General features: G+C 59.9%; 3 protein-coding genes across 3 annotated transcripts; 2 read left to right on the forward strand and 1 right to left on the reverse strand.

The window, feature by feature from the left end:
• Nucleotides 1-301: 301 nt before the first annotated feature.
• UNC93B1 (unc-93 homolog B1, TLR signaling regulator) lies at nucleotides 302-3,980 on the reverse strand. Its single transcript, XM_082485857.1, has 12 exons — nucleotides 3,952-3,980; nucleotides 3,644-3,735; nucleotides 3,417-3,558; nucleotides 3,177-3,330; nucleotides 2,942-3,103; nucleotides 2,746-2,875; nucleotides 2,567-2,660; nucleotides 2,360-2,484; nucleotides 2,105-2,287; nucleotides 1,752-2,025; nucleotides 1,390-1,508; nucleotides 302-1,265 (listed from the first exon to the last, which is right to left on the reverse strand). The coding sequence occupies exons 2-12, from the start codon at nucleotides 3,725-3,727 to the stop codon at nucleotides 996-998; spliced, it is 1,737 nt and encodes a 578-aa protein (XP_082341983.1). The 5' UTR covers nucleotides 3,728-3,735; nucleotides 3,952-3,980; the 3' UTR covers nucleotides 302-995.
• A 3,609-nt stretch (nucleotides 3,981-7,589) lies between these two features.
• On the forward strand, nucleotides 7,590-16,256 carry LOC309673966 (aldehyde dehydrogenase family 3 member B1-like). Its single transcript, XM_082485856.1, has 10 exons — nucleotides 7,590-7,771; nucleotides 8,203-8,365; nucleotides 10,928-11,038; nucleotides 11,170-11,290; nucleotides 11,431-11,516; nucleotides 11,688-11,769; nucleotides 12,109-12,495; nucleotides 12,806-12,972; nucleotides 13,894-13,993; nucleotides 15,637-16,256. Exons 1-10 carry the CDS (start codon nucleotides 7,626-7,628, stop codon nucleotides 15,828-15,830), a joined length of 1,557 nt encoding a protein of 518 aa, XP_082341982.1. The 5' UTR covers nucleotides 7,590-7,625; the 3' UTR covers nucleotides 15,831-16,256.
• Nucleotides 16,257-17,252: 996 nt separating this feature from the next.
• On the forward strand, nucleotides 17,253-26,279 carry LOC309673965 (aldehyde dehydrogenase family 3 member B1-like; the record flags this gene model as incomplete). Its single annotated transcript, XM_082485855.1, has 9 exons — nucleotides 17,253-17,363; nucleotides 20,487-20,597; nucleotides 20,724-20,844; nucleotides 20,976-21,061; nucleotides 21,309-21,390; nucleotides 22,032-22,418; nucleotides 22,662-22,828; nucleotides 23,019-23,118; nucleotides 26,086-26,279. Exons 1-9 carry the CDS (start codon nucleotides 17,268-17,270, stop codon nucleotides 26,277-26,279), a joined length of 1,344 nt encoding a protein of 447 aa, XP_082341981.1. The 5' UTR covers nucleotides 17,253-17,267.
• Nucleotides 26,280-26,926: the final 647 nt, after the last annotated feature.

Here is a 26,926-nt window from a genome sequence, read left to right on the forward strand (position 1 = left end):
CGGGCCGCGCCGCCACAACAACAGCCCGCAGCGCGCATGCGCCGCCGCCCGGCACACGTGACCGCGCACCCCCTCTCCCTTGCGGCGCGGGGGATTGTGGGTAGGGTAGTCAGCGGAGGGAGGCGGAGCGGTGCTACGCGTGTGGGCGGGGACTACAGCTCCCGGCGTGCAACGCGCCTTGCGCGTTGCACGCCGGGAGCTGTAGTCCCCGCCCAGGGGAGCGCGGGTGCCTGCTTCCCCCTCATGGTGAGGCCGCGACGACGCGAAGGCAGAGCATGGCGGCACTGGGCGGAGGGGAGAGAGAGCTTTTATTGAGCCGCAGGTAGGACAAAAGGGGGGTCGCCCCGGCCTGGATGGGGTACCTCAGGGGGTGGTGGGGGGCTGCGGGCCTGGCCTGGCCTGGCCTGGCCTGGCGAGAGGGGGGGTTGTGGGCCTACCTGGGGGGGGTGTGAGGGTGGAGTGAAGGGCTGTGGGCCTGGCCTGGGGGTCTATGGGCCTGCCTGAGGTACCTGTGGGCTTGGCTAGGGTGTCTGTGGGTCTCTGGGTCTGCCTGGGGTGCCTGTGGGCCTGGCTGGGATGGCTGTGGTGCTGCGGGCCTGGTCTGAGGGGGCTGTGAACCTGTCTTGGGGGGCTGTGGACCTGCCTGGGAGGGCTACAGGCTTGGCTAGGGTTCTGTGGGGCTGCCTGGGGGGACTGTGGGGCTGCCTGGGGGCTGCCAGCTTGGGTAGGTGGTCTTGTGGGCCTGTCCAGTGACTCTGTGGGCCTGCCTCGGGGGGCTTTGCGCCTGGCCAGGGGGTCTGCAGTGTTGGCTAGGGTGTCTACGGGCCTGCCCAGGGGGTTTGGGGGGCTGCAAGCCTGGCCTGTGTGGGGCCCGTGGAAGTTTGTGCCTGCTCGGGGGGGTTGGGCAGTTCCAGGGAGGGCTGTGGACTCCCCCATCAGGTTCAGAGAGCCGGGGAGGGGGGGGCACCGTAGTGGTCAGACAGGACAGGCTGTCTCTAATCCAGCTGGCCCCCATCATCTTTTGGTAGGTGATCCGTGCTGGTGGAGTCCACCGTGTGCTCGTCATTGTTGTCTTTGCCTCCGTCACCCTCTGAGCCGGTCTCGTCTGAGTCGTCCTCCTCCAAGTAGCGGTAGCCGCGCATCTTGTGGCGCGGGCGGGGGATGCGGGGCAGGCGGTACGTCACGTGCTGCGCCAGCTTGCGCTCCATCCAGAGGTAGGCCCCCACTGCCACCGCCAGCGTCAGCAGCATGATGGAAAGCTTGGCCTGCAGGAAGGCAAAGCGGGAAACTGGCATGGTCCCGCACCTTCCCTGAGCCCGGCAGGCTCTGGAGGTGATGGAACCAGCTGGGGGACGCTGCAGGGACGGTTGCTCACCCAGACGCACTTACCTTCATGGGCAGTCCTGACCACAGGTAGACGGTGAAGATCGCCAGGGCCTGCCACCAGTGGTAGATGGTGAAGATGAAGTCTTGGCGCTCCTTGTCCTCGTACAGCATGCCCAGGAGGACTGCGCCAGAGGAGACCGGTTGTCAGCATCCCCCTCCCATGCTGGTGTCCCCTCTTGGGGCACTGTTAGCAGGACCCGGCTGCAGTGGGTCTGTTCTGCTCCTTATCAGCGCGTCCAAGGAGCTGGGGACCACCAGGTTGCGGTGCCAGAGGACACGAGGAGAAGATGTTTTGGGGAGCTGGGGACAACTTGGCTGTGCCAGGGGACAAGAGAGGCTGTGTTGGGGACCTTCCTGGTACTCACTGCTAATGCTGGTCTTGTTGAGGGCACTGCCCGTGCCCCAGAGCACGGCTATGGCGTAGAGCAGAGGAGCTTGAACCAGGTGCCGGGGCTCAGGTGCCCAGCAGAAGAGAGTCACCAGGAGGGCGGCGTGGACGAAGGCTCCGGCCAGAAGCGGGATCTGCCGCCGCAGGCGCAGCATGCAGAGGGCCAGGCTGGAACAGGCCGAGGCGGAGAAGCCGTAGGCCATGAGGAGGTACGCTAACTTCTCCAGCCCCAGGGCACAAACGCCGTAGTTCTGCAAGGAGGACAGGCTCAGTGCTGGCTGGCCAGGCTGTCCCCACTCTGTCACCCCTCGCCCTGTCCCCAAGCCCTACCAGGGAGAAGCCGGTGCAGACGAAGAGCACCTCAAAGCCGCTGTAGATGAACAAGGGGAAGAGGTGGCGCAGGCGGTAGTCCCGCATGTGCTTGAAGGGTAGCTGGAAGATGTTCCCCCAGCCAATGCTGCGCAGGTCGATCTCCTCCGTAGGCCGATACGCCGAGCCGCAGAGCACCAGGACCTGCCGTGTGGCCGTGGGTGAGGCACCGCCGGCGTCCCATCCCGTCCCATCCCCTGCTGCCCCGGCACTCACCACCAGCATGGCGAGGAAGGCGGCTGCCATCAGGGCACTCTCCACAATGATGAGGTTGACGCTGCGGGGAAGGCTCTGCAGCACCGTCTTGTTGAAGCCGGGCAGCGTGCCGTGACTCAGGGTCCCTAATGGGGGGGGGGGCGCACACCATGGCTCAGCCCTAACCGGGGAGGTCCCCGTGCCACCGCGCAACCCCTGTGTGCTCACCGCAGTGCTTGACCTCGGCGAGCGTGTGGTTGAGCTGGTAGAGGTAGTTGTTGAGGAAGAAGAGCATGGGCATCTGAGCGCAGACGAAACTCAGCTGCAAGATGTAGAGCAGGGGACGCTCAGTACCAGGCTGCCCAGCGCGTCCCCCTACCCGTGCCGCGTGCCCTGCTGGTGCTCACGTGGAAACAAGTGTAGAAGATGGTCTGGAAGATGACGATGTAGGTGTTGCAGGCACCTCGTGGTGCCCGCTGCTGCTCCTGCACGTGTTCCTCCTTGTAGTTGACGTACTCGTAGTACTTCTGGGCCATCCTGTGTGACATGGCAGGTCAGCTGGCACCCCCCAGCCCCCGCTGTCCACCCCCGTCCACTGCCTACCGTGTGATGTAGTTGCCCATGGAAGCCCAGAGAGGCACGATGGCCACCCCGATGGCCACGGCGGAGGGCACCAGCGTATAGTAGCGCTCCCAGTAGTTGCTGGAGACGAAGAGGGCGTAGATCCCCACTGCCAGGAACATGGCCCACTTGGTGCCGAAAAACCTGCCGGGGTGCGGAAGGGGAAGCGTGGGTGCCTGTGCCAGCGTGCCGGCGGGGAGCGCGAGCGGCGCCGTACCTGATGAGGATGGGCGTGTAGAGCAGCGCCGCGACAGGGGTGACATTGATGCCCATCAGCACCTTGCGGTCGATGTCCTCCAGCTGTATGTTGCTGTACTTCACCTCCCGGTAAGTCTCGTCGTAGTGCAGGATCAGCTGCATCTGCAGCAGGCCTGGGGGGGGTCCAGCGGCCGTCACCCCCCACCCTGAGCCCCCCACACCCTGATAGGGGGTTCCCTGGGGAGGGGTAAGGCCGTACCCAGGTAGACGCCGTAGGTGAGCATGCCGGCCAAGCTGGCAGCCAGCACATTCTTGACCACGCCGAGGCGCTTGCGGCGGAAATACTTCTGCTCCTCCTCCTCCTCATTGTAGTCGGGGTGTGCACCCACAAAGTCATCCAGCTGTGGGTGACCCCGGCTGTCAGAGCCCTGGAGATGGCTACCGCAGGCCTGGCCCCCATGGGTGGCCCCCCCTCCCTGGTCTCACCTGCGTCTCCGTCCCCTCGGCGCCCAGCCCGTCGCCCGCCACCGTCTTGGCCGCATCCTGGTAGCAGCTGGGGTCTTTCTCCATCGCTGCCTCTGCGGGGGGGAGGCCTGGATGGTGTCAGGGGTGGGGGGACCCTGTTGGCACCCCTAAGCCCTGCACCCATGTGGTTTGTACCCCCAGACCCGCACCCCTGTGCTCAGCACCCCCGGGTCCTGCACCCCCGGGTCCTGCACCCCCAGACGCTGCACCCCTACACCCAGCACCGTGCAGCCTTGTGCCCAGCACCCCCAGACCATGCGCCCATGTACTTTGCAGCCCCAGACCGGTGCTCCCCGGTACCGGAGCCGTGCGGGGGGGGGCGGGGCGGGCGCCGCTTCCTCTTTCGGATGGGGCGGGCGGGACGGGGGTGTTTAAAGGGGCCGCTCCCGTACCCCCCCACCCGGTGTCCCGCACCCCCGGTACCCCACACCTGCACCCGTCCTCAGCACCCCGACCCCCCCTGCACAGCACCCATTGCACCTCCCCCAGCACCCTGCCCCCCCCCCACCTTTGCACAGTGCCTATCCCCCCCCCAACCTTCACAGCACCCTGACCCCCCCCTGCACAGCACCCATTGCAACCCCTCCAACACCCTGACCCCCCCTGCACAGCACCCACTGCACACATGCCCCCCCCTGCACCCTGACCCCCCCTTGCACAGCACCCATCCCACCCCAACCTTCACAGCCCCCATCGCACCCTCCCCGCACAGCCCCCCCACCCCAACCCGCACAGACCCCATCCCTCCCCCTGCACAGCACCCCGCTCCCCAGCACCCCTGACCCCCATCGTCCCCCCCCCCCAGCACCCTCACCGGGCCCTGCTGTGGGTGCTGCCTGCTTGGGGTGGCCCATGGCACTGGGTGTCCGCCCTGCTGCTCTCGCTTCCCCTTCCCAGCCCGGGTGATGTGGCATGGTGCCTGGGTGGGGGACACCCTGTTTTGGGGGTGCGGGGCTGTTTTTTTGGGGGGGTGATGGGGTATACACATCTTCCCGCGTCACCCAAAACCTGGGGCCAGGCACATGGCGATGCCGGTGCCCCGGGGCAGGGTGGGGAAACTTCTGGGCAGGGTGGAGAGGGTGAAATCTCCGTCACGGGGTGCCGGGGCAGGATCCGGCCCAGCCGGTAGCGGAGGATTCTTGAGATGCGGTGGAGGAACAGCCAGTGCCACGTGGGGAGGGTGCTGAGGCTGTGGCTCCCGTGGGACATGGCAGGGGACAGCCCCGGGAAGGGGCACGGGAGTGGTGCAGGAGTGATCCTGGGAGCTGCCAGTGAGCAACACCCACCCTGAGACCCCTTCTCGCCTTGGGCAAGGGCAAGAGGAGCCACCCCGGGGTGCTGGGGGCAAAGGGCCCTTCCTGGGGGTGCAGGTCCATGGCCCTGAACATGAGCGATAATGAGTGTGATACCCCCAACGTGTCCCCTCCCCAGGGCCGATTTGGGTCCCCAGCACCATGCAAGCCCCCAGCTCTGCAGCCACCTCTGCTCGGGCTCCGGTCATGCTGGTGGAGAGCCGCTCCCCTGTTTTTTCCCCATCCTCAGGGTCCGTGTGGAGCATCTCCTCCCTGGACACATCCCAAATTGGGGTGGGAGATCCCGGTACTCCCCACAAACCCACATCGGGTACTGATGCGCTGCTGTCCCTTGCGGGTCTCTCTGGTGGACGTGTGACATCCTCCGTGAAGGCAGAGGCTGCATGGGGACCCCTGTGCCCCCCTCAAAACTGGGGTTGGCTCCTGGCACTGCCCCGGGCATCATGGCCAAGCTCGCAGTGCCAATTTGGGGTGCTGCTGGGGAAGACGACCATTCCCCCTTCCCTGGGGGGCTGCTGTGGGTCCCCAGGGAGCGTGGCCTTGGGGGCTGAGCCTGGGGTGCTTGGGGCAGGGCTGCTGCCCTTCCTGTTTACAAAGCGGGATAATTAGGAGTGGGTGTGCGGGGAGCTGGCGTGGCGGAGGGGAGGTGAGGGCTGCGGTGCTGGGCGGGAAGAACCGGTGCCGGCGGGCAGGATGGGCGTGTGGGGTGAGCTGGGGGCTCACCCTGCCAGCACTGGGGTGGGAATGGACAGTCCTGTGGACAGACAGGGGACCTGTGGGGTTCATCGGTGGTGACTGTGGGATCCCCATGGGTCAGAGTGGCCCTGGGGAGCAGGATGGTGGGTGTCTATGGGGTCCCCCTGGGTCGGGGTGGCCCTGGGGAGCAGGATATGGGGTGTTTGTGGGGTCCCCCTGGGTCGGGGTGGCCCTGGGGAGCAGGATGGTGGGTTTCTGTGGGGTCCCCATGGGTCAGAATAGCCCCAGAGATCAAGGTAAGAGGTGTGTGTGGGGTCCCCATGGGTCAGGGTGGTGGCAGGGAGCAGGATGATGGGTGTCTGTGGGGTCCCAAATGGGTCAGGGTTCATGGTGATGGTTTGATGGCCATGGGAGTTCCCAGTGCCATTGTCCCGTCCCATCCCATCCCATCCCATCCCATCCCATGCCTTGTCCCCATTGCCAGCCCCACGGAGGCGGGGTGCTATCGCCCCACTGCCAGCCCCACGGAGGCGGGGCACAATCCTGCCCGCCCCTAGCCATGGGGCCCAGCCACCAGCCCCACAGCATTTAGGAGAGGCACCCTGAGCCTCAGCAGTGCCAGCCCGGCCTCGTGCTCCTCTCGCCACCGCTCAGCCCCCCAGGTAGGCACCTTGGGGCCCTGGGGACCAGACCCCCCTGCGTGGCACTGGACTGGCCCCACGGCTGGGCTTCTCCAGCCCCACGCAGGTGGAGGCTGTGGGGCATTGGACACCCTGCTGGGTGGATTCCTTCCAGGAAGGGTGGGTGCATTGGGCATGGAGAGGGATGAGGGGGGAGATGTGGGGCTGTGGCTCTGCCTCCCAGCTCTGGGGATGTCTTCATGTACTGGTGGAACGACGCTGTGCCCAAAGGTGGGCTGAGCTGCGGCAGTGCCAGTGGTGGCTCACACGGCCTCACACCGGGATCCCCAGGGGTCAGCCCGGGATGCTGCCCTGCACCGGGGTCCCTGAGGATCGCCAGGGGTCAGCCCGGGATGCTGCCCCTCACTGGGGTCCCTGAGGATCCACAGGGGTCAGTCCGGGATGCTGCCTCACACCGGGGTTCCTGGGAATCTATCCTGGTTTCAGCTGTGATTGAGTTAATTTTCCTGGTAGCTGCTGTATTTTGGATTTAGTATGAGGATACTTTGGTAACACATACTGGTTTAGTTGTTCCTGAGTAATGCTTATATTGTCAGGGACTTTTTCCAGCTTCCCATGGAAGCTGAGAGGGAGCGTAGACAGGACAAGGTGGCCAAAGGAATATTCCATACCATAGATGTCACGCTCAGTATATAAATGGGGGTTGGCCCGGGGGCAGGAATCCACGATCGCTGCTCGGGACGGGCTGGGCAATCCATCGTCGGGTGGTGAGCAATTGCATTGCATCGCTCATTTTGTATATTCTTTTATCATTATTGTTAATATTATTATCTTCTCTTCCATTCCTGTTCTGTTAAACTGTCTTCATCTCAACCCACGAGGTTTCCTTTTTTTCTCCTCCCCTATCCCACTGTGGGGAAGGGGACCATGACAGGGATGCTGTGCTGCACTGGGGTCCCTGAGGTCCCGGGCAGGTCCGTGGCCGGAGGCTGGTGGCCATCCTGGGGTTCGGGGAGGGCTCGGGAATCCCAAGCATCCCCTGCCGGGTGAACCGGGGCCTCTGGCAGCCGCGCCGGGCTGAGTCACCCTGCGGCCGGGACAGCCTCAAGCTCCAAGCCATCCTTCAAGCAGCCCCGGCCGGCTCGGGGCACGGGAGTCTCACTGCGGGGTGATTCCTCTTGGGACTGAGCCGGCATCTCCAGCACTTCCAGCTCCAATATAACCCACCCTGTGTGTCTCCCCAGGGCCACCACGCTCTCCGTGGAGACCGACAGCTCCTTCCCACAGCTCGGCATGCATCAGCCCCTTGAGCCCCCCGGGCAACAGCCCCCAGGCTATGGCAAGTGTAGCCCGGTGGGCAGCGATGCTGGGAAAGCCGCCGGGGGCAGTGGGAGCAGCGGAGGCAGCGGGAAAGGGCCGGTGATCTGCAGTGCCGTATGGTGAGAGCGAGGGGCCGGGGGCATGTGCCTGGGGGCAGAGGGGAGATGGGGTGCCTGGGGTGAGGTGGGCAGGGGGTGCTGTGGCTGTGCTGGGGTGCTGGAGTCCCAGGGTTGCTGGGATCCCTGGGTTGGTGCTGATGAGGGATGCTGGGGGACAAGTTTGGGGTCTACAGGCCACCACACGCCAGGAGACAAGGGACTGCCTGGAACAGTGATGTGTAGGGGGCAGAAAGAGCCCTTGCTCCTGGCAGCGAGGGGAAGACCCAGGTGTCCAGGCTCCCTGCCCTCTCCCCGGGGACTCTGGGGCTCCAGTTTGATGCTGGACTGGGGTGAAGCAGAGTTGGGGTGATGTGGAGCTCCTCTCCGTCCTCACTGGGAATGTGAGAGGCTGGGACGGGACTGGGATCCCTCTGACATCCCTGTCCCCGCAGCGGGAACCCCTACGCAGGGCTGGTGAGCCATCTGCGGGCAGCGTGGCTCTCGGGGAAGACACGGCCCATGGAATACCGTGTGGCCCAGCTGGAGGCTCTGGGACGCTTCTTGGATGAGAAGAAGCAGGACATCCTGGAGGCCACCGCCTCGGACATGGGCAAGGTGAGAGGGGGCTGGGTGCTGGCCACTGAAGTCACATCTTTGGGGCTCTGTGTACCCCTTTGTCTGGGTCTTGCATCCTCCTGGGTGCAGGTGTGGGGCTCTGGGGGTCCCCTTGTCAGGGTCATGCGTCCCCCTTGATGTGCTCCAGGGCTGGTGTGGAGCACCCATAGGTGCTGGGTCCCTGCAGAGCAATCCGCAGCCGGGTTTAGCCACAGCACACGTAGGAACCACACCATCGGGCAGGCTCGATGCTGCCAACCCCATCCCCAGTGCACTTGAACGGGGCAAAGCCCCCGTTGACCGATGTGAGGCGGGAACCTCAGCGTTACCGAGCTTCACTTGCTGCATCCTCCCCGTACATTGAGTCTCCGGTGGCTTCATGTGACCTCCGCAGAGGGTGATGTCCTGGGGTGCTCCTCGCTAACCTGGTCGCACCTGGGATTACTGACGTTGTGCAACGTGCTGGCCTTGCACATTCCTCCCAGGGCTGCTCAGTGCCGGGGTAGCTCGCTGGCCTCGCAGGGACTGGTTTTGCTGGCACGGCGCTGAGCCATGCAATGGCACACGTGGGGACCTGGATGTGGCTCTGGGTATGGTGGCACGCCGGGAGCTCCCGGATGGTCTGTCGAGGAAGCGAGAGCATTCCCGCCGTGGCCGTGTCTAGCAGTCTCAGCTCATCTCTTCTCTGCCTGGTTGCTTCAGGACCCTTTTCTCCCTCTTTTTTCCTTCCCGACGTGTGTTGCAGCCCAGCAGACACCTGCATGCTTCAGTCATGTGGCATTAGGAATCGTTTTTGGAGGGAAGGCTTACCCTGGCACAGCATAACTGGTCTTATCTCATAGTGGTAGCGCTCAGACCCAAAGGAGTCATGTCTGTGGGTATATCAGCGCAGTGGCTGTGCCCTCAGACACAGGTTTCAATGTTCTGACATCTCCCCAGGCTTGTAATTGTCTTGTTTATTTGAGGCGAGGGCCTTCTCCTTCAGCCAGGGGTTGATAGGCATCAGCGCTCAAAGTGCGTCCTTCATCTCTCCTAATTGTATGTAATTAGAGCCGGTTGTCTAGTAATGTGCTTGTTATGCAGTCGAGTCTTCATAGTTAGATGGACAATTCATCTGGTCTTACGTATCTGAGGCGGGTACCTCACCTCCAGGGGTGCCGGTTTCACTCCACTGATGACTGAAGGCACTTGGATGACCTCAGACTTAATGTCCAATCTTACAAACTTCGTGTCCCATCGAATCCTTTAATGGCCCATCTTCACCAGCAATTTCCTCATCCTCCTAGTGATGCAACTGTCAGCTCGGGCTGAGAGCGGCCCCGTTGCTTCACCGGACATCCGATGTGCCTGCTGACCCCTCACATCTAGGACCAGCTCGGCCTCCTGGCAGTGGCACGTGTCCAGGCGCTTGGAGGCCTGAAGGTCTCTTGAATGGGGCTTGGTGGTGGAGTGAGAGGTTGCCATCTGGGAGGCAGCAGCCAAACTTTCCAACCCTGAAGTGGCATTTTGCTGCAGCCACGGAGGAAGGTTCCTACTCAGGGATACTTTGGGGTTGGAGGAGTCAAAGGATGTTGCAGTGGAGGGTGTCAGCTGCACCCATCGCACTTTGCAAATGCGGCTTCACAGCGCAGGAGCTTTGCTCTCCAAGTTGATGGAGGGGCTTTACTGAGCCTGCTGAGATACCTTCTTGTGTCTTCACACTTCTGCAAGAACGGTTCTGATCTGTGCTTCATGGCTGTGCTTATGGTAGCAGAGAGGACCCACTGTGTGCAGGAAATGCCTCGGCAGCCCCTGCGTTCCCGGCTCTGACGTCCCGCCACCGGTCCCGAGTCACCATCCATTTAGTCATTGCCTGTTGGGATGGTCTGTCTTGGAGAAACCTGCTGGGTTTGTTTAATTCCCCAACTGGGGTGTCTCACCCAACCTGCCTTTCCCAGTCATGTGCCGGCTCAGTGCAGGAGCACCAGGAGCTACGGAGGGTTTCTACTTGGGACAGGAGACTGGTGGCGCTCAGCTGAGCTCCATCACAAGGTGTTTAACGAAGCAGTTGCTCTTCTTACCATTTCTCTTTGAACAAAGCAAGGTCTTAAGTTCAACTTTCATGCACAGGCTGTGGGAGGCAGCTCAGGGCTTTGCTTCCAGCTGATGTGCCCAAGTGGTTGGGACACAAACGCACCAGTACAAGAGCACTGTTCCATCCCAGGTCAGTGGCCCGGAGCTGCCTCAAACACTGGTACCAGCTTTTCCATAGCTCCTGGGGCTCCGGTGACATTGCTTGGTGTCCCCTTGGCTCACGGCTCTGTTGCCAGGTGAGCAGTTCCCAGATGCTGAGCACAGGAGGCTGTTAAATATTGTGAAAATATTAAATATTGTTTTTTTCCTCTGGCCAAATACCTATTTTGGGGACTGTGATATTCCCTTGGGGTTCCAGGAGGTGACAGCGACTTTTGCTTAATAGCTATAACTTGATATCTTCATGGGCAGAAGGGGGAGAGGTCTCCTGCAGAAGGGGAGGAGATGGGGTCGGTGTTGAGGTGATGCTTATGTGATGTCTGTCCCCAGCCGTCCTTTGAGGCTTACTTCACCGAGATCCTCCTCTGCAAGAACGAGCTCAACAACACCCTGAACAACCTGTCCCACTGGATGAAGGACGAGCACGTGGACAAGAATCTGGTGAGGCAGAAGCTCTGGGCTGACCTGGGAAGAGAAGAGGGGGAGAGGAATCGCGGGTGGCGAGGGGCAGAGTGGGTTGAGGAGGACAGGAGGTGGTGGGAACGGCACTGAGATAGTGGCCTTTCTCGCAGGTGACGCAGCTGGACTCGGCCTTCATCCGCAAGGACCCATACGGGGTGGTGCTCATCATCGCGCCCTGGAACTACCCCATCCACCTCCTCCTGGTGCCCCTCATTGGGGCCATCGCTGCCGGTGAGCCAAACCTGTCCCCTGGCCCAGAGGATCCAGACAGTGCCGGGCACCGCTGAGGGCACCTCGTCCCCAGGCTGTGGTGCCAGAAGGGCTGGCTGTCACCGTGTCACTGCTCTGACCTCCTGTCTATCTCCCCCCAGGTAACTGTGTTGTTGTTAAACCCTCGGAGACAACCAAAAACACCGAGAGACTCGTTGCCGAAATGCTGTCCTGCTACCTGGACAATGTAAGAAGCTCTTCCTGTCCTTGTCCTTGTCCCTGTCCCTGTCCCTGCCCCATGGCCATGATGTTCCCAACCCTGCCTAGCGCAGCATCCCGGGATGCTGTTGGTGGGGACCGGGACACAGTGGCCTGGGCAGATGCTGACAGTGGGGGGACTCTTCCTCTTCTGTTGCAGGACTGCTTTGCAGTGGTGACCGCCGGCGTGCAGGAGACCACCAGGCTGCTGGAGAACAAGTTTGACTACATCTTCTTCACTGGTACGTCCCATGGCCCAGAGCAGAGCCCTGCGTGGGCTTTGTGCAGTGAGGGAGGGGGATTCCCACCGGACACCCTGCTGTGGCTGACCCTGCCACCCACATGAGAGGGTGGCAGACCCTTCCCTGCAAGCAGGCCCCTTCCCTGCCCTCTGAGAAGGCAGGGCTTGTGTTGGGGATCTGGTGTCAGGATCTGTTGGAGGACCCATGGTACGTGTGTTCGAGGGTCTGGTGGCATTTGGTGCGTTTCCCCTGGACTTGGCTCCCCAGAGTGCCACATCCCAGAGCTGTGCCGGAGCTGGTGGGATCCTCACTGAGATCACATCTCTTCCCTGCCCGCAGGCAGCCCCTCCGTGGGGAGGATCATCATGACAGCTGCTGCCAAGCACCTGACGCCGGTGACGCTGGAGCTGGGGGGCAAGAACCCCTGCTACGTGTCCGACGTCTGCGATGTGCAGAACGTGGCTCGGCGGGTGGCCTGGGGTCGCTTCTTCAACGCGGGGCAGACCTGTATTGCACCTGACTACGTGCTGTGCAGCGTGGAGATGCAGGAGAAGCTGATGCCCGCTCTACGCGAGGCCATCACTGAGTTTTTTGGCTCCAACCCTCAGGAGTCCCCCGACTTTGGCCGCATCGTGGGGGACAAGCAGTTCCGCCGCATCCGGGCGCTGCTGTGCAGCGGGCGCGTGGCCATCGGGGGACAAACGGACGAGAAGGAGCGCTACATCGGTGAGGGCGTGGGGTCCGGGGCTTGTGGCACCACCCATGCCTGTGCACTGAGTTGTGCCTTGCCATAGCGAGGACGAGGGGGAATGGCGTCAAACTGGAAGAGGGGAGATTTAGATTATTAGGAAGAAATTCTTTGCTGTGAGGGTGGTGAGCCCCTGGTGCAGGTTGCCCAGAGAAGCTGTGGCTGCCCCATCCTTGGAGGTGTTCAAGGCCAGGTTGGATGGGGCTTGGAGCAGCAGGGGGGGTGGAACTGGATGATCTTCAAGGTCCCTTTCAACACAAACCATTCTATGATAACCCTTCTCTGCAGCTCCCACGGTGCTGGCGGACGTGCTGCCTTCTGACCCTGCCATGCAGGAGGAGATCTTCGGGCCCATCCTGCCCATCGTTGTTGTGGCCAACATGGATGAAGCCATTGACTTCATCAACGCGCGGCCGCGGCCGTTGGCCATCTACGCCTTCTCCTGCGACAGCAAGGTGCGTGCGGTCCATCGCTAAAGGAGAAACCGCTGCCTGAGCGTTCACACCCCATCCAAGGAGTTGCACACACACCACCCGTGTCTTTAACTGCCAGGACTGTGGTCTCTTCACAGCAGGTGGCTCCCGTGAGCCAACGGGTGCCCCTTCCTGCTCCTCACACACCTCACACACCCCTGCGAGCTCTACACCCGCCCCTCTGTCCTGTGTTTTAGTGGCCAGCCCACCCCAAACCACGACAACCGGTCACACATCTTTGAGTCCAGTGGTGATTTTTGGTCTGGGGGGCTTCTAACACCTCCTTGGATTCTTTTTCTGTGTCCACGCTGGCCGTTGGCCGCTCTTACCGTGGGGATTTGCAGTCTGTGCGGAGGGTTGTAGCCTCCTTATCTCCTGGTTTACGCTTCTTGTGCGCCTGTGCTCGCTGGCAGAACGTGAGGAACTGAAAAGTCTCGGACGTAGGGAAAACACTACCAAAGCATCAGTGTGTTATCCACATTTTTCCTTATACTAAAAGACCAAAGACAGCACTGTACCGCCTGCCGGGAACGTTACTAAGAAAATTAATTCTATTGCAGCCTAAAGGCTTCAGCAAATCGAGCTACTCATGCTAAGTAACGCTAGGCAAACAGCATAAATCACACCCTAAGTAATTTATTCTAATGAAAAACCTCACTTATTTAAGCTAAATAGCGAGTATCTCTCAAAATCCATGGATCAGAAAAGGGGATGAGGGCAATGGGGCAGTAGTTCTAGTGCCAACCTCACCGACCCCCCCCATGGCGTGCGCTGGAAAGGGTCTTTTGAGCCCAGCTGCCCTCGGCACGCCGGGCTGAGGGATGAGCTGGGTGATGTTTGACAAGCATTACCTGCGGAGCCAGGGTGTAAAACCTCTGTCCACCTTCTCTGCTTCCTTCCCAGGTGGTGAACCAGGTCCTGGAGCGGACAAACAGCGGTGGCTTCTGCGGCAACGACACCCTGATGCACGTGACGTTGACCTCGCTGCCCTTCGGTGGGATGGGTAGGTCCAAATCCCCCAAGCTGCTTGTCCGTGGCCGACGTGAGCCAGGCGTGATCCTGCCCACGGCGCCTGAGCCGTGCTGGCTGCGGTGAGGAAGGGTCTCAGGGGAGATGGAGCACCCAGGTCTGGGGCTCAGGTCCGGAGGGCTCAATGGTCTGTGGGGAAATCCTTCTGCACCAGATAGGATCCCACCAGAAGCTCTTTGCTTCACTGCACCGTGGCTGAGCTCTCAGGCTTTGCAGCCCCATTTCTGCTGACCACACATGGAGCGCTGTGAGGTTTCTTCTCTCCATGCTTGGTCTCCTAAGCCCAGCGTTCCCTGCGTACATGGAAATGCTTCATATAAATGTTAGAGAAGTTTGTACCGCTTGTGTATTTCCTTGGTATTTCTGAGCAGCCTGGGCACCGTGAATGAATTTTGTGCCGGGGTTGGGTTCCTGCCCTGCTCAGGCTTACCCGGGGTCTCCTCAAGTGCTGCTCCCTTTGGTCTCTCTGCCACTCTGCTCCTCATCTGGGAGCACGTCCAAGGCGTTGCGCTTCTCGGGTAGGTGAGTTTCCTCCTGCAAACAGCGTGGTGCTGGACAGGAGCCCTTAACGCCACTTGGGAGCAGGCTTGTACGTTCATTCTGCCTTTTAGGATTAAGTAGTAGGAGCAAACCGCTTATAAATGCCTGGGAAATCTGCTTATGGTAACTTGGAGATCCTCCTCAGCAAAGAGGGAGAGTTTCTGCTCTCCAGGGGCAACGACAATTGTTTTCTCAGGTGAAAAGTGAGGTCTGCCCAGCCCTGCGCCCTGGTTGTAGCGTTGTCGAGGGGGAATACACAGGAATGCAGGAAGCCTCTGATGATGTTTTCCCAGAACACTTTCGCAATCTCCTGGTCTCTTCCCCAGAATATTTGCTGGGGAGAATATCTCAGTTTTATGCTGCCCACCCTCAGCTTCTCTGTCGGGGCTGGCAGCTGATTCAGACATAATAGGACACCGCGACATCGAAGCACAATTAATTCCTCGCCTGACTGTGGCTCAGGGAACAATTTTTGCTGGTTCCCATACCGTAACTTATCTTTATGGAAATGATTCAGACAAACTGCCTCAAATTATCGGGTGAAGCTATTTTATAAGCAGCCTGGTCAGGTGAAGGGTCTGAAGTCATCAGGGTGAGATGGCCTTCGCCAAAGCTTCCCCAATAGCTCGGATGTGAAGTCATTGAGCTATTAACCACGATGTGCAACCTCAAGCTTAAACCAGCCACAGGAATTGGGAGAACCGATGCTGCCAATGTGGCTCTGATTTTTAAGAGCTCCAGGAAGAAGTTGACCTTCGTAGGGGCCAGGCTGGTAGCTCCTAACATGGGTAGATGTGGTAGAACACCGTAGGGGTTGTAGAGGGAACTTGAGCCTTGTAGACCCAGCAAAGCTTATGTCGGCCAGTAAAAGTGATGCACTTGGACCTCCAAACAGTGGTGAGCTGCAGAAGGATTTGCTGGACTGAGTGGCCATAGAGCTGGAAAGGGCGCAGGGAAGGATGAGAGCTCCTCCACTGTGTCTCCGTTGCCCGGCAGTGGGAGCATTTGCATGAGAAAAGCCTGTAAAGTTTTCCTTGTGGTGTTGTAGCAAGTTTGGACCTGTGCTGTGTGTTGCAGGAAACAGTGGCCTGGGGAAATACCACGGCAAGTTCACCTTCGACACCTTCACCCACCACCGCGGCTGCCTGCACCGCAACATGGGCCTGGAGGCCCTCAACGCCCTGCGCTACCCGCCCTACAGCCAGCAGAAGCTGGGGCTCTTGACGGCCACCTTCGAGATCAAGCGCAAGGGCATGTGCACCCTGCTCTGAGGGCTGTCCTGCGCCGCTCACGGACTGGGGGGGACACTCCTGCTCTCCCCTGGGGAGCAAAACCACCCTCCGTGGGAGGCCAGTATCCTCCTCCCTCCTCGGCACCCGTCCCCTGTCCTTTGCCTCGCTGTCACCCTGATGTACATCGGATGGTGGAGACGGACATCTCCTGCACCCTGGCTCCTCCCCAGCTGCCTCTGCTCCGCACCGTTTGCTGGGACACATCTGAAATGGCAAGAAAATTCTTTTTCTCTCCCCGAACTTCTCTTCCCAGCGGAGAAAGAGTCCCCAGGAGGCTGAAGACCGGCAGTTAGCCCCATCTCCCGTTAGACGGACCTTTTCTTCTGGATGAACCTCGCTCTCCCTCCTCTCAGTGCCGGCTGTTGCTTTTTCCTCCGTGTAACCCTGCCTGTAGTAAAGACTTTGCATTGAGCTCTCCCTCCTGGCCTTGCCTTGTGCCTCCATCGCCCATCCCGGGGGGGTGCCGGGCAGGAATCTCACCACCAAACCCTGGCCGGTGGTTGCCCAGACCCTCCTGGTGTCCCCATCCATCACGCCGTCACCTTCAGCCACACCATTGGGGTTGTGTCCCCTTTCCGTCACCCCGTGACCCGGTGGCTGGGTGGCAGCCCAGCGCCTCGGGCTGGATTTGGGGTGCGCTTTGCATTCCAAGTGGTTTGGGCTGGAGGGGAGCCAGCGGTGACGTGCGGTGGGGCAAGCGGCCAAGGGGCAGAGCAGGAAGCCAGTAACCTCCCTCCGCGGGAGGAGCAGGCTGCGGTGGTGGACCGGGGTTGCTGTTCACCTGCCTGCACTCTGCCTGCACCCTGCCTGCACCCTGCCGGTCCAACGGGCAGCCCCAGAGCTCGGCAGGATCCTGGCTGCGGTCTTGGGGTGCTGACCGAGCTCCCCGAGGTCACCTCCTCTGGGTAAGGCGCCCTGTTAGCTGCGGTGGGGAACCTGCGGTTTGCAGCCCTAACGGTACGAGGTTGCGGCAGCCTGCCCGGCCCGCTGCCAGCCCCGGTGTAACCCACCCCGCGCCGCTCCCTTGGGACCACGGAGACCGGCAGCGCCTTCCTCCCGCAGCCCGGCATGCAGCAGCCCCTCGAACCCACCGGGCAGCGGCTCCCTGGGAAAGCCCCCGAGGATGATGATGGTGGTGGTGGGAAGGGGAGCGTGGACGGCGATGCCACGAGGTGAGAGTGTGTGGCCGGGAGGGAGGGGAGGCAGGAGGGGTCCCGGACAACCTGCCCTCTCCCCAGGGCTGCGGTTTGATGCTGGGCTGGGGCGATGTGGAGCTGTTCTCTCTCGTCACCTGGAGCACGAGGGGCTGGGACGGGGCTGGGATCCCTCTGACGTCCCCGTCCCCGCAGCAGGAACCCCTATGCGGGGCTGGTGAGCCGCCTGCGGGCAGCGTGGCTCTCGGGGAAGACACGGCCCATGGAATACCGTGTGGCCCAGCTGGAGGCTCTGGGACGCTTCTTGGATGAGAAGAAGCAGGACATCCTGGAAGCCACCGCCTCAGACATGGGCAAGGTGAGAGGGGAGCTGGGGGACCTCGGAGGAACTGAGGGGCTTTCCGCAGCTCTGACGGCTCCTGCCATCGCCCAGAGGGTTGATGTGGTGCCCCAGTGGAGTTTCCCCACCTGGTGGGTGCTCCATTCCCGTGCTGGGCTGGGATCCAGGAGGTGTGGGTGGAGGGCAGCGAAGGCGCAACAGAGCTGGAGCACGTCCCAGCCCACCTCCTCCAGCGCTTGTCCCTGCCCCTGGGGTGGGCAGAGGGGGGGCTGCGGGGCACGTCTGGATGCAATTAGCCATTCCCAATCCCATCAGCCTCAGTTTCCCTCTTTTCTGGGCTGGTCCATCACCCCCTCCCCGGGCTTTCCACCAAACATCGTCCTCCCCCTTCTCTGGGTGCTCACCCTGGAGCTCTGAGCCCGGACCCCCCTCCCCCCGCCGGCTTTGCATTGTCCCCTGCCTCTTTGCTCCTTCCCTCACACCTATGTCAGGGTCACCAAGAGCAGAGCGGACACGTCCCCTGCGTCTCTGTAAGTCCTCAAAGAGCTCCGGCCCCACCAGCCTGATAGTCGCCCCCCCACGGTACAGCTCATTCGCCCACAGCCCGAGCCTCACGCACCACGCAAGGGCTCATCGGCTGTCGTTCTCCATCCTAGTTCACCTCCCAGCTTCCCGTTGGACACCCTCCCCATCCTTTCCGCCGTCCGGATCGATGGGCTCCACATCATTTTTCCCATTTTTAAGCAGCCAGCTCTTGCGCTGGGGGGAGACCCGGAGCAACGCCTCATCCCTTTAGGGAGAGCTGTGCTGCGTTTCACTGTGGTTCGTCCCGGTTTTCCATTTGCTTCGGTGTTTCTCCTCTCATCCGGGCGGGGGACTGACACCCACCAGCGGTGGGAAACCTCCAACGTGGGGTTTGGGAAGCTCTGCCGCCGGTACTGACTCGGTCCCGGCCAGATGCTCCCTTGGCAGAGGGAAAGGGGATGCCCATCCCTTCCCCCGCCGGTGGTCAGCGTCTCCGGTCGGATCCGGTGTCTGCAGCTCGGGCGGTGGCCGGGGCTGCGGCGTGAAGGTCCTGCCCACCCAACCTTCCGCAAGAGATAAGAAAACCGGCGGTGGCTCACAACCGCCCTCACCCCGGGGGGGCTCAATCTGGGAGGGAAAAACCACCCCTGCCAGCGAGCCCAAGAGAGTGCGGTGCCGCCGGGGGTTAAAATTCGGGATTTAGCACCTTGCTCGGTACAATTATTAACTATTTCACGGCAGTACAGTCACGATTAGTATTTATTTTTTTAATTATGTGGTTTCCTCTGTGTCTGCCCACACCCAGCCTGGGTTGGCAGCACCTCGCTGAGGGTTATCCCCGAGCCACCGGCGATAACTACGGCTTATTAACCCCTGCCCAGCTCGGACACGGGCACGGGGACGGTGCATGGCATGGCGTGAGAGCACGGGTCCGCCCAGCCCAGGCTCACTGGAGGATGCTCAGAAACAGGGGGAATACACACGATACTTCCAAATATTTTTGGAGCCACGCGAGCGGCTCCGTCGTGACGCTTCCGCGACACCCCATGAAAGGAAAAAGGAGATATCCGAACACCGACGGCGGCTCCCTTCACCCAGAGAGGGATTCGTGCCATCACACCAGGCAGGCACAGCATCCTTCCGCCTGCGCTTCCCCCAGGTTCTTCTCGGGGACGTGCTGGGCACCTCCTGCCACGCGCTGCCTGGGCATCATGTCTCTGCTTCTTCTTTCTTCTACTCGACAGCGAGGGACCCGGCTTGGTCTTTTCTGGCCTCAGCTCGGAAAGCCCCGTGGAAGCTCTGCTCCTGCCTGGGCTGTAGCCCACCTGAGACATCCCGCTGGCCCACCGCAGCGGGCTGATAGCCATCGTTAGTGTCGGTCGTGCTTCCTCATCTGCCCGAGGTTCCCTTTTCCTCGGAAGAGGCATCCAGCCCGTGCTATCTGCTTTCTCTCTCCCTGGAGGAGCAGCTCAGCTTCTTTCTCGGTCTGGCTTCTCCTCCCCGTGTCGTGCCGAGCCAGATGGCTGCACTGCTCCCAAACTCCTCCGTCCTTTGGGGTCCCTCTCCACACGACCATCCCTCCTCCTGCCCTGCTGAGGACAACCTCCGGAAGCCTTTGCTTCCTGCTCTCTCCCCTTCCTAGGCTCGGTGGTGGATCTCCTCCCCATTTTCTCAGCTCGCTCTGCCAAAACCCCTACACAAACAGGCTCCAAAATCTGAACACTCCCTTTTCTCCCATATTTCCTCCCAAATCTTGACACCTGAGTGGTGGATATCTCCCGGGAACTGCTGGTTTCATCCTTGGAACCTGCCCCTTCCCCACCAGTCCCCATCCACCTCACCTTCCACCATACTCCTGGGTGAGAAGAAACCCAACCGTAGGACAAACATTGAGGTGTGCCGCATCCGTGGAAGGCGAGGAGGTGCTGGCAGCGCCGGCCCTCAGCACCGGTGCCGTCCCCATGCCGGTGACAAGTCCACGGTGGGAAAGTCAAAGTAAGGTGAAGGGGGGTTGGTGGGGGGGAATTTGGACCCAGATCTCTTCTGAGCTTTTATTTACGGGGTTAAATCCTTGTAGACTCTTACCCGAGTTACTCTCTGGCAGGTCCTGAAAAAATAGCCCATCCCGCTGGTGTCCATCAACTGGCTGGTTTTGTTTCTGCCGGTGGGAAAACGTGATGGAAAAAAGGGGTTCGGACTCAGGATTTAATAGCCACACCAGCCCTTTCTTCCCCAAAACACCACCACTGCCTTCACGGACCCCTCTCCTCCCCAAACACTTAATTTTCCCCAACCTCAGTGGAACCCCCCCCCCCAAGCAGGGAAAGCCCTACCGCAGGCAGGTTACTGCCGGCAGGACCGGCCCGGTGATACGGCGTCGGGATTTCGGAGCTCACCAAACCTCGACGCCGCAGACGTGGTGGGGCTCACCCCCTCCCCGGGGCGGGCTGTGCCGTGCAGCTTCGGGGTGAGAGCAAAGCGTGCAGCCGCCACGGGACGTGAAGGGCTTCGGGGTCCCCAAATCCCGGGTTAAAAGAATACGCAGGGCAGGGACGAGGGCTGCCGCGGCGCTGCGGCGCACGCGGAGCTGCCACGTAGGGTCCTCTGTGTCCCCAGCCGCCCTTCGAAGCCGAATTCACCGAGATCATCCTCAGCAGGAACGAGATCCACGAGACGCTGAACAACCTGTCCTGCTGGATGAAGGACAAGTACACAGAGAAGAACCTGGTAAGGGGGGAGATGAGGGAGAGGATGGGGAGAAGGACCCACCACCCGTCGGGCAGAGATGGGTGAGATGTTGCCATGGAGATGGTGGTGCAACGAAGTACTCCTGACGTGGTGGGTGTCCTGCAGGTGACCTGGCTGGACTCGGCCTTCATCCGCAAGGACCCATACGGGGTGGTGCTCATCATCGCGCCCTGGAACTACCCCATCTACCTCCTCCTGGTGCCCCTCATCGGGGCCATCGCTGCCGGTGAGCCAAACCTGTCCCCTGGCCCGGAGGATCCAGACAGTGCCGGGCACCACCTCGTCCCCAGGCTGTGGTGCCAGAAGGGCTGGCTGTCACCGTGTCACTGCTCTGACCTCCTGTCTGTCTCCCCCCAGGTAACTGTGTCATTGTCAAACCCTCGGAGATGAGCAGGAACACTGAGAGACTCGTGGCTGAAGTGCTGCCCAGCTACCTGGACAAGGTGAGAAGCTCTTGCTGTCCTTGTCTCATGGCTCCTGCACACACGGAGCTGTGCCTTGTGCCCCCCCCGGCACCGTGCCTGCCGCGCACACACCGTCACCACACCATCCATGGTTTCAGGTGCTGCATTACCTCCTTCCTCCACACTCAGCCGGTGTCCACACACCCGGGATGCTGTTGGTGGGGACAGGGACAAAGTGGCCTGGGCAGATGCTGACAGTGGGGTGACTCTTCCTCTTATGTTGCAGGACTGCTTTGCCGTGGTGACCGCCGACGTGCAGGAGACCACCAGGCTGCTGGAGAACAAGTTTGACTACATCTTCTACACTGGTACGTCTCATGGGCCAGAGCAGAGCCCTGCCTGGGTTTTGTGCAGTGAGGGAGGGGGATTCCCACCGGACACCCCGCTGTGGCTGACCCTGCCACCCACATGAGAGGGTGGCAGACCCTTCCCTGCAAGCAGGCCCCTTCCCTGCCCTCTGAGAAGGCAGGGCTTGTGTTGGGGATCTGGTGTCAGGATCTGTTGGAGGATCTGCCACCAACGGGTCTGAGGATCGAATAGCCATAACCGGGTTTTGTAAGGGCTGAGCTGGGGGAGGCCATGGTTGAGCTGGAGAAGGTGCAGGAGGTGAGGGCTCAGCCGCATGCCACACACTAAGGTGGGTGCAGGACAAGAGTGGGATTTACAGAATCAGAGAATTGTTTCGGTTGGAAGAGACCTTTAAGACCATTGAGTCCAACCATTAACCCAGCACTGCCAATTTACCACTAAACCATGTTCCTCAGTGCCACATCTGCTCATCTTTCAAATACCTCCAGGGATGGTGACTCCACCACTTCCCTGGGCAGCCTGTTCCAGTGCTTGACTTGACATGTCTTCCTTGGTCCTGGTTCCTCGTAAGACTAAGGCCATGATTTGGGCTGTAGCATGGTGGGATCCTCACCGTGATTCATCTTTTCCTGGCCTTCAGGCAGCTCCTCCGTGGGGAGGATCATCATGACAGCCGCTGCCAAGCACCTGACGCCGGTGACGCTGGAGCTGGGGGGCAAGAACCCCTGCTACGTGTCCGACATCTGCAACGTGCAGAATGTGGCCCAGCGGGTGGCCTGGGGCCGCTTCTTCAACGCGGGGCAGACCTGCATCGCTCCCGACTACGTGCTGTGCAGCGTGGAGATGCGGGAGAAGCTGCTGCCCGCTCTGCGTAAGGCCATCACTGATTTTTATGGCCCCAACCCTCAGGAGTCCCCCGACTTCGGCCGCATCGTGGGGGACAGGCACTACCAGCGGGTGCAGGCGCTGCTGCGCAGCGGGCGCGTGGCCATCGGAGGAGAGATGGACGACAGGGAGCGCTACATCGGTGAGGGCTTGAACTTCATTTAAGTCTTCATCCTTGCATGGAGTGGACTTGGATTTTGGAGAGGGTCTCACAACTGGAAGGGAGGTTCTAGATGGAAGTGACATTTAGGGAAGTTTTGCACGGGAACTGGGGAGCTTGGCGAGGTGTCCTATCTTAGAGGAGGTGTGGGTCTCAGGGAGAGGACCAAGGTGTCATCTCCAACCTCTGTGCATGGCTGAAGCCTTCGGGTTTCTTCCTCTGCAGCTCCCACGGTGCTGGTGGACGTCCAGCCCTCTGATCCTGTCATGCAGGAGGAGATCTTCGGCCCCGTCTTGCCCATTGTCATTGTGGCCAACGTGGACGAAGCCATTGACTTTATCAATAGCCGTGAGCGGCCGCTGGTGGTGTATGCCTTCTCCTCCAACGACAAGGTAGAGCGTAAAGGCTGAGTGAAGCCAGTACTATGCTTGTCCCATGCTCCTCAGCAGGTGTATCTAGCCATGTTCACGCTCCAAAAATTTGCTTTAGAGGAGACAGCCCTGCTTGTGAGGGAAGGATTGCGGCTGGAGGTGTGGGAACAGGGTGCGAGACCCACATCCACCTTCTCTGCTTCCTTCCCAGGTGGTGAACCAGGTCCTGGAGCGGACAAGCAGCGGTGGCTTCTGTGGCAACGACACCCTGATGCACGTGACGTTGACCTCGCTGCCCTTCGGTGGGATGGGTAGGTCCAAATCCCCCAAGCTGCTTGTCCGTGGCCGACGTGAGCCAGGCGTGATCCTGCCCACGGCGCCTGAGCCGTGCTGGCCACGGTGAGGAAGGGTCTCAGGGGAGATGGAGCACCCAGGTCTGGGGCTCAGGTCCGGAGGGCTCAATGGTCTGTGGGGAAATCCTTCTGCACCAGATAGGATCCCACCAGAAGCTCTTTGCTTCACTGCGCCAGGGCTCAGCTCTTGGGCTTTGCAGCCCCGTTTCTGCTGAACACCTGTGGAGCACCGTGAGGTTTCTTCTCTCCATGCTTGGTCTCCCAAGCCCAGCATTCCCTGTGTACGTGGAAACGTCCTGTTTAAAAGGTAGGGAATTTTGATTGTGGCCACCACCGAAACATCTCCAGACCTTCCTTTCCACACGCCGTGCCTCTGTAGGATGCCAGCAGCCAGCCCACCACAGCCATCCCGCTGCCGTGCTACCCTTTTTCTCTGCAGGACAAAACATGGAAATTGTCACTTAGCCACAGTTTTCAGGAACTCAGAATTTCAGTTTTTCATGGATCTCCATTTTGGACTCCCAAACATACACGCGTTCCTTTATATAAACTCCTGAAGACCTATATTGCATAAAACTGTTGAGGAGTAAACCGCAGGGGATCCAGATGAGGGTTAAAAACTTTACGAGCATTTGCCACCGTCCCATCTCCGAACTAACATATCCCCCGAGGGTGCTATTTTTAAGGCAAATGTATTTATACGTGCAATTTCTGATGGTCCTCCCTGTCGCATCACACAAAGCTTTTGTAAATCAGCAGACCCTGAAAAGGTCTAGATTTTATTCTGAACCTTTTGCTGAAGTTTCCCGCTGGAAGGAAGGCGGCCGAGGAGGCTGTCGCTCCGCTTCCCGCAGTATGGCAGTCTTCTCTGGATCTTCACCGGCCACCGGCAAGGATTCCCTGCAACCCGAAGGAAGGAAATTAAGATTTTCCAGGGAAGTGGTTGAGTCACCGCCCCTGGAAGTATTTAAAAGACGTGTAGGTGTGGTGCTTAGGGAGCGGACTTGGCAGCGGTAGGTTTGTGGCTGGACTTGATCTTCAAGGTCTTTTCCAACCTAAAAGATTCTATGAGTCTCATATCAGCTATAAGTTGTGCAGCTCATGTTTCAGATGATGTATGGGATTCTGAGGTCCTATGGGATGTCTTCTACCCAGAGCATCTGCTGGAAAACACGCCTTTCCTTCTTTTAAAGACTTCAGAACAAAGCTGGGTCTCGTTCTGCATTCTTCCACCACAACCCTCTGCAGATGCATGAGTAAGAGCTGGGCAAGCACGCATGATATTTCTTCCTGAAAGTCTTCTAGCCTCCACCAGTTTCCAGTTCAGGTGATTTGCTATGCCAGAAGGGAACTGCGTGTTCGGTAAAGGGTGCTGGACTCCATACTTACTCAGGCTCTCCTTGAATCCAGAGGAACTTTTAGTCACCCCTGTGACATGGCATTTCACAGCTCACAGCACTTTGGGGCTGTGTTTCTCCTGGCCTGTTCTGGATGTCTACTTAGGCTGAAAAAACATGTCCAGAAGTGCTTCTCTCTTCCCTTGGAGAGGAAAGAGTCTAGGTGACGGAGACACCCACTTTTGATCAGATGATCTTCACTACCATGGAAAACCGGCTCCGGTTCTCCACCTGAGACTAAGCCGCTCAGCTGGCCGAGAGCCATCCAGTGACCTTCGTTCATCCTGGGGCCGCTGATGTGCGAGATACCAAACACAACTCATCAGCTTTACCAGGAATTGCATTTTATCAGAAAGACTGGTCAGCTCAAGCTGACTCATGAAATCCTATCACACCAGGTATCAGTTCCTTATTTTCTGCCAGCCTGCTTGGCTTCCCCTTGCTTGCTTGGCTTTTACCACCCAACAGTCATTTCATCCGTCCTTGGAGACGGGTCACATCCTCACCACAGCCACCTTGGCAATCACCCTTCTCCAATCCTGGAGTCTTGCCAGCAGTGGGGCCGGAGCCAGCGCGGAGGGGACATGTTTTGGAGGGTGTCCTTGCGGTAGGGAAGCTCGGCTGGTGGGAGCATCTCGCCGCTGCTGCTCCAGCACCACATCGTCAGTGGTGCCCTTCCCAGTTGCTCTGGCACTAGCTGAGGTTTCGTGATCAAAAAAGGTGGTTTTGGTGTTGTTTTTTTTTTTTTTTTTTTTTTTTTAAATCAATAAAGTTTTCAGATTTAGAGTAAAAAGAGAAGAGAAACTTGAGAGGGGATGTAGGAAGCACCCGCAAAAGAAGAGCTGAAGATAAAGAAACAAGACCAGTTTTCTTTCCTGAGTGTTTTAGGTGCTCGAGCATCCGAGGAGATGGGGGACACATCTCCCAACATCCTCAAGGGCATCCGTTAAACAAGCTGTACCTGTTTCAGGCTGGTATAAAATGCTGCTTCCTCCCTGGAGGATGAGGATGGGAGGGCAGCGACCAGTGCTCTTGCTGCCTGTTCTCTGCCACGCCCCCTTTCCTGGGTCCCCCCTCCCCAAAACTCGTATTCTATCAACTTTTTTCTGAGCCTGGTTTAACGTGGTGAGCTTTGCACCAGGGCTGAATGTGTTACCTGAAATGGTGAAATCCAGACCAACATGAGGGTTGTTGGGAACTTTTCCTCCTCCTAGACCGGTCTTCCTCCTCCAAACATCCCTCAAGTGCCATTCGGGTGTCCAGCTAGGCCACCTCCATGGTCCTCTTTGGATCACATTCCAGGGGAGCACAACCATGGGCCAGCCCCCCCGACTCACTGGTGTTAGAAAACAGCTGGATGAAGACATGGTGCTGTCCACAGACACAAACAGTCTCCATCACCACTGCCTCCTCCGTGCTGCCCTTGAGAGGGGATCTGGGAGCTTTATTTTGGGCTTGTTGGCCCAAACGGTGGGTGAGCGATGGCCAGATCCTGCCACCAACCGGGGACCTGTGCTGTGTGTTGCAGGAAACAGCGGCCTGGGGATGTACCACGGCAAGTTCAGCTTCGACACCTTCACCCACCACCGTGGCTGCCTGCACCGCGGCATGGGCCGGGAGATCCTCAACAACCCGCGCTACCCACCCTACACTCAGAAGAAGATGGGGCTCACCCGGGCCGCCTCCGAGGTGAAGCGCAAGAGTGCCTGCACCCTGCTCTGAAGGTCTCCTGCCACCGGTCACGGTGGTCCTGGTGGCCATGTGCAATGAAAGGTGTTTCTCTAGAACCAGTGGCCTCCTGTGTGCTTCCCTGTGGGTTCCTCCCTGGGCCCCACACAGGTCCCACAGCCCCCTTATCGGCTTGATGGGTTCCACCCACACCTGGTGCCACCAGCCTCCTGCTCCATCGCTGCTGGCTCCACCACAGCGGAGAGGCGGAAGGGCTGGTGAGGTGCTCCGGGGTGATGCTGGTGGTCACCTCCTGCTGCTCTTGGGGACTCTCCCCTGAGAAGGTCCATGCCAATGTTCTCCTCCCAAATCCTTGAGCTGGAATTATCTCAGTTGCCTCTGCCCCATGCCCTGCAATTCACGGTCCCTTATCTCACACGGGCTGGCAATCTCAGTGTTCAAACAGGGACCTTGGAGTGAGCATAGGCAGCTGAGCCAGGAAGAGAGGGACAGATAAGGTGCCACCAGGGATGGGAGACCTTCTCCTGCAGCATTTTGGGGTGTGCTGTCCTCCAGAGCCCTTCTCTGCTTTGTCCTGTTTGCTGTGGCCCCATCCTGGTGGGTTTCTGGGCTCTGTTGCTCCATCCCAGCTGCTCCTCCTCTCCTCTGGACCTGCTACCCTCACCCCGTGCTTTGAAAAC

This window comes from Vanellus vanellus (assembly GCF_965231255.1).
Source record: "Vanellus vanellus genome assembly, chromosome: 6".
Taxonomy (NCBI): domain Eukaryota; kingdom Metazoa; phylum Chordata; class Aves; order Charadriiformes; family Charadriidae; genus Vanellus; species Vanellus vanellus.